Raw genomic sequence first — 11,517 nt, forward strand, 5'->3', positions numbered from 1 at the left:
ATGGGCGTCCTTTAGGGAGGCTCCGTGCTTCCAGAGCCGTCGCTGGGTAGAGCCCCCTCCGTTTCACGCAGGGCGTGGCCACGGGGGAAGGGACAGACAGGGCTCTGTCACCAGCCGGTGGCTGAGAAAGCTCTGCACGGCTTAAGGGAGGTCTCGGAGAGGGGATTTCACCTCAGCACCAGCGACCAACTTTTGAGGTTCTTAACTCTCAGAAAGGTTGCAGTTTTATAACCAAAGAAAAAAAAATTTTATTTTTCCTTTACATACTTTGTTACAGAACAATTCAGCTGAACATACAGAAGTGATAGGACATTTATATGGAAAATTTTTTTTTTTTCCATTTTTAATATTTGGTTAAACAAAATACATCTCTGTAAACAAACCCAAGACAAGGCTCCAACAAAACCAAACAAGCAAGAAAACAAACGGGGGCTTCCCCACTGCCACGCGGTGGGACCGGACCAGCTCGCCCACCCTCGGGCACAGCAGCCTCGCCTCCCGGGGCGGGGTGCGATCACACGCTTTACCCGAGCAGCTGCATCGCACCGCTTCCCCCACCGCCACCACGGGAAAGGTGCTGACATACGAGGAAAGTAGCCCCGAAATATTTTTAAAACATCTTTCTTTGCATATTGTGCACTGATCTGTTGGCTTGCAGTTTCCATGCAAACAGGGTTTCTCCAAAGTGCGGCTTTAATCAGCATAGAAAACGTTGCTGTTGAGATTTATTCCCCCACCCCTTGAAGAAATGGCTTCAAGTCACAAGCAGAACGCCTGCAGGCTGCGCGTCCTGCCCGTAAAGTGTTTAAAAACTCTGCCAGCTGGTATCGGTCAGTGGAATGTGTTAGGAAACAGGACTTTTTTTATAGAAATGTTGGGTCTTTAAAACCTAAGAGCCATTCGGCCCCTCGACTGCGGGAGGCTGTGCTCAGAAGACTGCAGAACGGTGCCGGCCCGCTGTCCGGGGGGCGGTGAACATCATCGCCCCGGCGTCACGCGGCCCCTCTCCGTTCGGAAGGCGCGGGCGCAGCGGTCTCCTGGCTTCAAACACCCGCTCGTGCTCTGCGGAGCTCTCGAGAGACAAAATAACTGAGACAAGGTACTTACAACCCCTCTCCTTTTGCAAACTCAAACATCAGTAATGAGACTTCCCCGCACGATGGAGCGGGATCCTTCAAGCTCCGTCACGTCCCAGAGATTGCTGTTTAACCGAGGCATCCCGTGCATAAAGGAGGGAAACAAAACGCAGCTCGGCCAGGAACAGCTAAAACAGCGAAGTCTGTTCCAAATTCAGCGTTTCCTCCTCCTGCTGTGGAAGGCGTGACTGAGCTACAGCTCGCCCAGGCGACCGGGGAACGGCCAGTGGAGATTCCTCTTAGTGTCTCCATGTCTAGTCACTCTTCCCCCGGGAAGGGAGGGGAGGAAAAAGTGATTCGTCCATTAACGGAATGTTTGTCGGCCAACGCTAAAAGAGACGTTGGTTCAACTACCGGGCCGGGGTCTCTCTAAGGCCCGAAGGCTCTGGTGGACCCTCTGCATCTCCCACGTTATCAGCTAGGAACTATAAAAAGGGCAAAACCTGACTATGATAAAGGCTTCCCTCCTCAGCCGATTTTTGCTTTGTGACTTCACCTCTTTCTGGGACATTTTGCATGGCATTTGCAACTGTGGGCTGGAGTTCTGGAAAGAGGAAAACAAAAGGGAATGATTCCTCTCAAAATCCCTTCAGTTTTATTCCTCTCTCCAAGCAGCCCCTAAACTATTGGGTGACCATGCAGAAAACAAAAATAGATATTAAAAAAAAAAAAGAGAAAAAAAACTCAACGTAGCACAAAGAAACCCAAGCAGACTACGGCCTCTCTCCAGTCCAGAAACTCGATACTCCTCAATTAGCCTGTGCTTGCTGTTTCCACGTCGCCTCAGCCAGCCACATGCTGCCGAACAACCGCTCACCACAGACACGAACCCCTGGAGACACCGGGGAAGAATCCCAATCTAGCTACCCAAAGAATTTCTTGAAAGATGACACTGGTTTTATTACTGTTTTCTCATTCCTGGCACAAACCATCCCTAAGCAGCAGAGGGTCGTGCGGAGCACCGTACCATTCCTAGTGTTTGAGTGTGTCCTGAGAGACCCTTAGGAACTGCAAACATCTTCACGATGACTTATTTTGGAGGGAGAGACCTGTGGAGAGGTGGCAGCGTGCTCGGCCCCGGCTCCTCCCCAGCAAGCCCCGGAGGGAGCAGTGTCCCACCACAGGCGGCCTCGCCCGACGTGGGGAAAGGGAGGCCAGAGGCTTCCAGACACCCCAGCCCCAGAGCCCAGTTTGAAAGAGCGCAACGCCTTCCAGCTAGCTGAAGGGCACGCAGCTCATCCGCCTTTGCGATTAAAGTGATTGCCTTCCAGTTTCCTCCACTCTGCCCTCAATTCTTCCCCACTCGCCCCCCCTGCAACGTCCTACGCCGCTGCCCTATTGCACCAAGGAAGGAAGAGAAGAGCCTAACAAAGGAAGTTCCAGACGAGAAGAGTCGGGGCACCCGTTACCCAGGTTTTGGGACGTCGGGAGTTCAGTAAAAGGGAAGAGCTGTAGTGGGAGGACAGAGTCGGTCCGGGTCACACGTCAGCTCTCCAGCTCTGATGTGCTTCCACCTCCTCTGGCACCACCAGCAGGAGTTCACAGTTCTTGCCTCTCAGCTGGTGTTTCAAAAATTTCCTATCGTAAAGAGGAACAGAAATACGCACTACTGAACGTAGAACTTCATCATCTTCTACAACAACTAAATGCAACTAACTGCAAACGTGACAAGAAATGGCTGGGAAACCCACACACACGATTTTTAGTTATTTTCTGACAGAAAAAAAAGCCCAAATATTAAACTTGCCCCACGAGATTCAACATGCTTCTAACCCAGCAAGTTATTGTAGAATCAGATAAGCATGATCTTAATCTCAGCAGAGAGGTCTATATAGATATCACTTTCCCATTTTCCAAGGTATCAAAAATAGAATTAAAACGAAGTTCAGTTTCTTCAGATCTCTGAGATCAAGAATCCCACTGTATTTTAAAACAATTCCAACAAATCTGGAATACTTGTGGGGAAAAACCCCCCATCATTTAGATGTCCTTATCACAGGTTTTAAGGAGCAGCATACCGCCTGGTCATTTGGCATGGCTCTGCAGCCGCTTTCTGCCCCTAAGCTTTTTCTAATACCGAACTTGGATTATCTCCAATAACTATGGAAGTCAAATCAATGTTTTCTCTGGTATCTTCTGGCCCAGATTCCCAAAATTCCCTATGTAGGAAGCCCTCACTGCTGAAGAACAGCACACCCAGGATAAAATCCACCAGAAGCTCTGCACAGCAGTTCCAGAACCGCGTTACTTCATCCCAGAAGTGCACAAAAAAGGCCGACATTGACTTTATCAAGACTTTAATGGCATGGTAAGCTCTGCAAAGACTGCTCATGTGCAATCCCTACCTCAGAACAAGTCCGGCTGAGGCAGCAAAGCTGCTAGTAGGCTTTAGAACAGGAGGGAACGGAAGCTGAGTGGCCACTAAGAGCACATAAGACTTTACAGTCAAAGTAATTACACCAGCTATCCTGCGTTAAGATTGAAGAGGGGGGGGTCAAGCCAGAAGCACAGAGTACGCTTACACAGGCAGGTGACTCCTAGCAAGCAACTTTCACTGCTGTCAGGAATAAGGCTTGCACTTCTGATCTGGAAAGCCTTTCGTTGGGAACACGCACACAGATGGCTACTGAGGAGGCAAAGGAATGCTAATACCCTCACATTTGAGGAGAGGGCGAGGCGCAGCACATCTCATTGCAGGCGGTGCCCACTAACACCTGACTCAGCCTCTACCTTCATCACTAGTGAGAGAGCCAGCCACGTAAGAGACAAAGCCAGGCTCTCCTCAGCTTGCAGAGATCACCACCGGCAAAAGCGTCTTCCTAGCTTCGCGCAAACAGGGTATAAATCTAAGTGGAGGCACGAGAACTTTATTACTCTCAAATCTTTGCTATTGAAGTTCAACCATAAATGTTTCAACCGCTAACCGTTTAAGGACGGATTCCCCACGTCTGACAGGGAAGGATTTGAGGAGGAACAGGATATAAAAAAATCCTACCTGAGCTCACTTTCACCTCCAATCCACTCGGGCACCTTGAGTTTGGAGTCGAGGTTGTAGTAGGTGCCTCCCACCTCCCGGACACAGATCCAGTGCTGTCGCTTGAGGGGGAGCTTCAAGGGGCCCCAGCAAAGGCTGGAGGGCAGATTCATGATGAAGCCCATCACGTTAGACAGGGCAATGACGTTAACATCCCTGAAAGAGTGCAGAAAACAAGACAGTGGCAAGATTATATTCTGCTACTTTAACTTAATCTCTTTCTCGTTTTCACGAACAGCGGCCGTCTCCAGAATCACACGGCTTCTCAGTACCTGCGCTTGTCCCACCAAACCGCCTCATAGCCTTTGGTCTGAAGTGCTGCCATGATCACGTTGACATCATAGTTTCCGTTTCCCAGCATGCTCTTCTTGTGGGGTGTCACCATGGTGTTGGGAGACAGCCTGCAAACAGAACAGGAGACTGCGCTAGCAGGCATTAGCAGAACCTATATTCCACAGTGGGAAGGGGCTACTTGCCATTTAACTTGAAGCCCATTTTCAGGATTTTTTTGTTTAAGCACAAAAGGTCCCTTCCAACCCAAACTATTCTATGATTCTATTCCGTTCCCCCTTATCACTCAACAAAGGGGCTGAGAGGGCTAAATAGTGCATTAAGAATAACTTTGATGCACGAGGCCTCCAAAGATCCTAGCTTTGATGTTAAAGAGACTGTAAAGCAGGAAGCTCTTCCCCCTGCCGCCCCCCCGAACTGGTACCTCTGAAGGACACATCAATTATTTGTTCCTCAATTCATGGTTGGAGTAAATGCCAGTTTGCCATTTAGAACAACGGCTATCACAATTTCAGGAGTTCAACAGTCAACACCAGTCTTGAAGACTGGACGAGATTAACAAGAAGCAAGGCAGGCTGGCTGCAGAAAAGGTTGTTCTCCCTCACCCCACACTGGTAAATGAAAGAAATATTCAGACACAAAGCTGTGAAGATATTTGGGTTTGGGCACTTCCTAAAGCACTGCCGTTGCTATATGATAAAATCTGTTGCTGTAGGTAACTAAACCTTGTTGCAAACAAATCTCTTCAGCTTTAATCCATAAGCTTGCCTAGACATCACTTGCATTACTATAGCATCTAAAAATCCAGAACCACAGTCCATCACGTTACACGGGAGAATATGACAGCCTTTGCACAAATGCAGATAAGGGATGCAAGGCATAAAACATGGAGACACATGGCAAAAAAAAACCCAGTTAGATACTTTTATTGGTTTAGGTTTTTTCCCCTCAAGAAATTTTGTAAGGAGGGGAAACAGCAAGGGGGTGAATTATTATGAAGGTGACAGACGGGCTTCAACAGCTGGAAGAGCAAGCACAGGGGGAAACTGGGAGCAGAGAACAGCAAGGTTCTCATGCCAAACCAAAGAAAGTCAAGCCTGAGATCAGTTTTGTTGTGATGTGTTGCTCTTTTAATTGGTAAGGACTCCCTTAGCCGGGCTGGCACAAGGTTCAGATGTTTCATATCATCCAAATACCCACATTTCACCTGCCTCTCTCTCATGTCAACTCTGTCCCCCAAAACTTCTGACATTCATGCATGGTTTTTCGCTCAGCCTTCAGCGCCGTGCAAGTTCTGCAGGCATATTTCGTCCAGTGAAAATCCCTCAGCCCTTGTGCATTCCTCCCCTGACAACATAAGGCATTTGACAAGAAGCAGCAAGCAGTGGATTGAGTAGGGAGTTTCAGACCAACCCAGGCTAGAGAGGCTACAGACAGGTAGCTTTACGCATCAGCTGTGAGTTTTCTTGCAGTGGAGTAGACGGCAGCAGAACAGCCTGGGAAGCAACTTAACTACAGAAGGAAGAAGAGTCCAAAACAACGTGGTAATAGGAAAAGCTATTAAATACCCGGCACTGGGCATTTCTGAGCAGGGCAGTGACATTTTCAGAGAATCATGGTTTCCAGTCTCCAAAGCTCTGCTGTATTTCACTCATCATAGAGATGCTACCGTAGCTTGTCACAGCTCTTCCAGCATCTCCATAAAGCAAGATCGCTTGGCTACCACTAATTCCTCAAGATCGTTGCTTCAAACTTTTAACTCCCATGAGTGCCAGCAAGCTAGGAAAGCCTTCCCATTAACAGAGCCCTTCGGGTTGCACAAGCACCCTCTGGTGGCACCGTTTTCCAGAGACAAGCTTATCCGAGAGCCGAAAGAACACAATTTATCTTTGTTCCTTCCCATAACTTTCAGAGCCCCAGAAACGAGATGAAGAGACCAAAAGAGGTGACGCGCTCAAAGAACCGGTACCCGTGAGCAAACTTGCACCAAGAACCGCCTCAATGTCTCTATTCACACGTACCTAAATAGGGTCCACAATCATCAGCCGAAGGATTCCGATTAGACAAGGAATTAAACTGCCTCCCCAAAGTTATTTTTTTTTTAATCTAGACACTAAGCTGAGGAAGACTGACAAAGCTGGACAGAAATCCGGGTAATAATCCTCCTGAGCTTTCCAAGTCAGAAACTTTCATCAACCATCAACATGTTGTCTTAACACAACGGGCTCCAAGATTCCTGTACGCAGTTGTCTTTCCTAATCAGGTCTCGATACACAGACTCCAGCGAAGCAAAGAGATTTTGTTTGTATCTCCATGCAACACTTGGAACATGCAATCTTACTTCCTGCAACAAAAGCCAGAGGAACATCAAAAAGATCCTCCTTGTGCTAGAGGAAAGAAGAGAGGAAGGACTACAAAATCAGAGGGGAGCTTGGACCAAGTTTTGGCATACACTTGAGATTATCATCACCAAGCTACACTGGCCTTATGCAATGGGATGCAGCAAGAGGGAAACCAATGATTAAGCAATGTGGTTCAATCATTCTTCAAGGGATGGGGGAGAAGCTACAGAAAGCTTAAGCTTGTTTGTGATTTCGTTACCTTGTCAACACCGGGTTTAAAAATCACACCTCGCAACATTTTTGTAGCTTAATATTCATCAGTCCTTTATCAGAGCCATCAACACAGAATATGACTAGACACAGGAAAGGCATACGGAAAAGTGATGTATAAAGGGCAACTAAAGCCACACTTTTTAAAGGCAAGTCAAAGAGCTAGACACGAGCAGCAACCCAAAGGTAGCAGCAATTCTTATGCACAGCTCATAGCTCATCCATTTCTGAGAGGAATTTACACATATATTTCCATACTTCCGTGGGGCTGGATCAATCTGTGTATCTTGATCCGAACATCAGGACGGAATCAAAGACAAATTCTCCCTTCCAGGGCAAGCGGCCTGACGAGATTAACATCCCAGCTCTTTCTGAGAGGTTTCATGCTGCACACTAATTCTCTCTCACCAAACCCAATGAAAGCCAACTAATTAGATCATCACACTCCTTCTACCACATGAACTGCCTTTGTTTGCTTCAGGCCAATAGTAATCCATCTGTGATTAAGATTCTGACAATTGCTGCTCTGGAACAAAACCATAGTGTCTTTACACTGGACAAAGAGTGCCTTGAGCCGGCCGTGGACCAGCTCCGCTTCACCAACAGGAGTTTTATTTACAACGCTATCGTAAACAGCATTTCAATCCAGTATTTGCTGCTGCCCATCACCGCGTTTCTTTTGCCAAAGACAGGCATGCGCTTGATGAGTCAAGCACTGGTTCCACAAATCTGCCGATTTTCAGGACAGCAGCAACAGGCGCGCAGCTCCCTGCTCATCAGCGCAGGGTACCGCGACTGCCTTGTCCAGCAGTACCTCCGTAACCGCTGCCACGAAGCATGATTTCCTACCTGTCACGAACACAAGATGCCGTCAACAGCTGGTAAGGGGTATTCAAGTGTAACTTACGCGACATTTACAACATCTGCAGACTGAGTATCAGAGGAGACCCCTTTTCCTATGCGATTACTTAGCTTCATCAATGAAAGGTCACCAGAATTTTCAAAGGCACACACAGGAGAATTTCCACAAAGCCTCGAAACAGCGCAAAATAAACATTGAGCAAAATATGAGCCATTGTACAGGCCGCATTACTAATCTACATTTATCCCAGTAAAACTCAAAAATGCTTTTATTAATTATCTGAAGCTGCTGGGAAACATTTAACAATGCCAAAGAAAATGGGGACCTAGCTACCGCAATTACATCCAGTTTGACAGAGTACACAGGGTCTTGCTGCATGGAAAAAAAAAAAAACAACCCATAATATTTGAAGAACTTCACTTAACTGCTTGAATAAGGAGTCACTCATTTGGCAAAGCTCCCAATTTAAGGAAAAAAAAAAAAAAAAAAAAAGAGAAGTGTTGCAGTACTAAATCAAGAAGTTTTTATGATGACCCATTTGTCATTCCTGCCGCCTTCACTCTCCTAAGCCAATCCCCAAATCCGTTATTAACATCGAGATAACATATCTACACGAGGCAGGGGCAAAAATATGGAAGACGGGTAGAAGATGCATTAAGGTGGGTGGGAGAGAAGACAGCAGTCCAACCACATGACAGCATCTGCAATAAAGCCCTTGGACCCAAAACTGGCAGCTAGAACAGTTTTAGAAACAAGTAAAAAGAGAGAGAATTTCTGCATGGAGAGAGGCAAAAAAAAAAAAAAAAGAGGGGGGGGTGGTTAAAAAAGAAGCTACATTCAGTTCAAAGCAGTGGCATACTCTGAACCCCTCCTTTGCTCTATTTTTCCCCCCAAACAAGATCTGAAAATTCCTCCGAGCAGCAGAGGACAAGGGGAAGCTAACGCCAGTGCAGAGAGTATCCTACCTCTGAAAAATCTCCTGCAGAGTTTCCCTAGTGAAGGCGTTGCTGTCCTGGAAGACATTGTTGAGGGCATGGAGGGCACAGAGCTCCCTACGCTGCTTCTCATGGTAAATGTGTAGTGGTGGTAGCTGGGGTGTCTCTGGTGATTCCGATTTGGTCTTGTCACCTTTCCATGGCACGCAACTCATTTTCGCGTAGGGTGGATGGAGAGTAGGTGGTGAGAAATGAAGGAGGCTGAAGTTTCTTCCTCCACAGTCACAACAGCAGCCCACCACCCCTTTCTTTTGCAGGCTAGTGCTGCTTCCAGCTCACAAACCCTCCTCTTGTGCTTCAGTTTATTCAGCAATTGCCTCTGATGGCTGGTTTTAAAAACCACATAAAGATCTGCAACGTGTTTTTCCTCCCTCCTCCCATACCCCATAAAATGTAATACTTCCCTCCCCCCCACCCCTCACAGAAAAAAAAAGAAAAACCACAACGTCAAAAGATATGAATCCCTGTAGTCTCAAGGTACCAGCTGGAATTTATCACATCGCTCTTTTTCTTCCATCTCCTTTGGTCTACAGTGCCACTAAAAAGGTACCCAGAGCAGGTAACAAAGAGAGGCCCGCCCCCAAAGTGCCAAAGTGGAGAAGATGAAGCCAGCTTCTGGTGCTGCCTATGGGAGCACAGGGTGGTTAAGGACTTATCAGCTGCATTCCTCTATTCCTTTGGGAATGACTGAATCCAGGCAAGAAGATGCCAACAGCTCGGGAAAGGAAACCGCTTCTTGCTAGGCCACAAGAAAACCCAGGTCCAGGCTCCGGGGAAGGCAATTCCTCACAAGTCACCCTGCGCTCCGACAAAGGGAAGTCTCCATTAGCGATGAGAAGAGGCAGCACAAAGCCCGCGGGAGCCAGGGGAGGGGAGGGGAGGGGAGGGGAGGGCAGGCTGCAGGCGGGACCGGCCCCGGGGCCTGCCTCGCACCTTCCCGCCCCGGGCCTCCCCACCCCGCGCTCGCACAACCACCGCCAACAACAACAACAACAACGCGGGCGGCAGCCGCTCCCCGCAGCCCCGGCCCAGCCCCGCAGCCCCGGCCCAGCAGCCCCGTCCCGTCCCCCCCCCCCGCGCTGAGGAGAGCCCCCCCCACCGCCGCCTGGCAGCCTCCCCTCCCCGCCCCTCGGGGCTCGCTGCCGGGCCGAGGCGCCCGCCCTAACCCTCAGGAGGGACGCGAGGGCAGCCGCCGGGCCGGGCCGGGCCGGGCCGGGCCCCGCCGCCGCCGCCGCCTCACCCGTTCCTCGGCCCCGGCCGCCCCACACCGAGAGCCGCCCGCGCATGCGCCCGCTCCCTGCGCTCTTACACCCCCCCTCCGCCCCGTGACCCCCTCCCCCCGCCGCGCGCGTGCCCCGCGGCCCGCCCCGCACGCGCCGACGTCGCGCGAGCACGCGCCCCCGCCCCCTGACGTCAGCGGGGCGGGGCGGGGCGGGGCGAGGGGAGCGGGGCGGGGGGGCTCGGGAGCGGCGCCCGCCTGGGAAGCGCGGGCAGCGGCTGGGTTCGCCCCCGGAGCCTCCCGGGAGCCAGAAGGGCGGCGCGGGCATGGGCCGCGGCGCGGGCATGGGCCGCGGCGCGGCTGGCGGGCTCCGTGCCCGGAGAGGGGCAGGCAGCCGGCCGGGTTTGCGGGCGGGGCTTCGCCCGGGAACGCCCCGGCGGGCAGCGCAGGGCGGGGCGGGCAGGGCCGGTTGGCGGCCCCGCGGCTGGTTTGCTGCGTAACCTGAGGGGAGTTAATTTCCCTGAGCGTCAATTTCCCCTTCTCTTCTCGCCTGCTTAATTAATGAGAGCGCCGAGTCTCATGCTGCGATAAATGAGCCGGGGCAACTGAAGTGGTTTACCGCCTGGTGAATAAACATAAATCCTCCGCGGCTTCCCTTTGTGCCACGCTGGAGCTTGCGGCGGCTGAGGAGCGGGTGCGCGACCCGGCGGAGGAACAGGACGGGCAGCTTCCCCGCCGGCCGGCCGGCCCGCCGCCTCGGGGTCACCCGCCAGCCCGCAACGCCCCTCAGCGGGCGGGATTCCCTCCTCGGCGCCCGCGCCCTGCCGGCGGGCCCCTTTGCCCACCCCCAACCGGCCCCGGGAGCTGCCGGCACCCCCGACGCCCGGGCTGCTCGGCGACGCCCCCTCACCTCGGGCCCGCGGCTTGAAGGGACACCCGGCGCGCTCCCGCCCCGTCCCATTGGCTTCCACAACTGTCCGTGAAAAATCTCCTCTTTCTCATTGGCTAGCCCGAGAGAGTACCCACCCACCAGGGCGGGCCCTGCCCATCTGTGGCAGCGGCTTAGTCCCACCCAGTCACTCGAGTCTTCTTATTCGATTGGCCTTTGGGGTTGTTTGTCACGAAGGCCAGCTCTCCTATTGGGTAGGAAGCACCGGACACGTCGAGCGGGCTCTGTTGTGTGTGTATATATGGAAAACAAGTCGAGCTGGCAGTAGTTCTCCCATTGGCTTCGCGCGCTCCGCGGGGCGTGGCCCTCCCTCATGAATAACAAGGACCCCGCCCGCCGTCGTCATGGCTACAGGCTAATCGCCCCGTTCCTCCGCCGGTGATTGGCTGGCGCCGCCTTGGCGGGCCGGGGGCGGGGCC

The 11,517-nt window shown here is 51.4% G+C and overlaps 1 protein-coding gene across 1 annotated transcript; it reads right to left on the reverse strand.

Annotated features, from left to right (window-relative positions):
- Window positions 1-246: 246 nt before the first annotated feature.
- JOSD1 (Josephin domain containing 1) lies at window positions 247-9,316 on the reverse strand. The gene is made up of 4 exons (XM_082309690.1): window positions 8,901-9,316; window positions 4,443-4,571; window positions 4,132-4,326; window positions 247-2,714 (listed from the first exon to the last, which is right to left on the reverse strand). The coding sequence occupies exons 1-4, from the start codon at window positions 9,083-9,085 to the stop codon at window positions 2,615-2,617; spliced, it is 609 nt and encodes a 202-aa protein (XP_082165816.1). The 5' UTR covers window positions 9,086-9,316; the 3' UTR covers window positions 247-2,614.
- Window positions 9,317-11,517: the final 2,201 nt, after the last annotated feature.

Source organism: Platalea leucorodia (assembly GCF_965183815.1).
Source record: "Platalea leucorodia genome assembly, chromosome: 4".
Lineage (NCBI taxonomy): Eukaryota > Metazoa > Chordata > Aves > Pelecaniformes > Threskiornithidae > Platalea > Platalea leucorodia.

Bases quoted from the DNA above. Each gene is read 5' to 3' on its own strand.
- JOSD1 (XM_082309690.1), bottom strand. From the start codon at position 9,085: ATGAGTTGCGTGCCATGGAAAGGTGACAAGACCAAATCGGAATCACCA. The intron at 4,572-8,900 runs GTAGGATACTCT...TTCTGTTTGCAG, and splicing joins CTGCAGGAGATTTTTCAGAG to GCTGTCTCCCAACACCATGG. The intron at 4,327-4,442 runs GTACTGAGAAGC...GCACTCTTTCAG, and splicing joins GTTTGGTGGGACAAGCGCAG to GGATGTTAACGTCATTGCCC.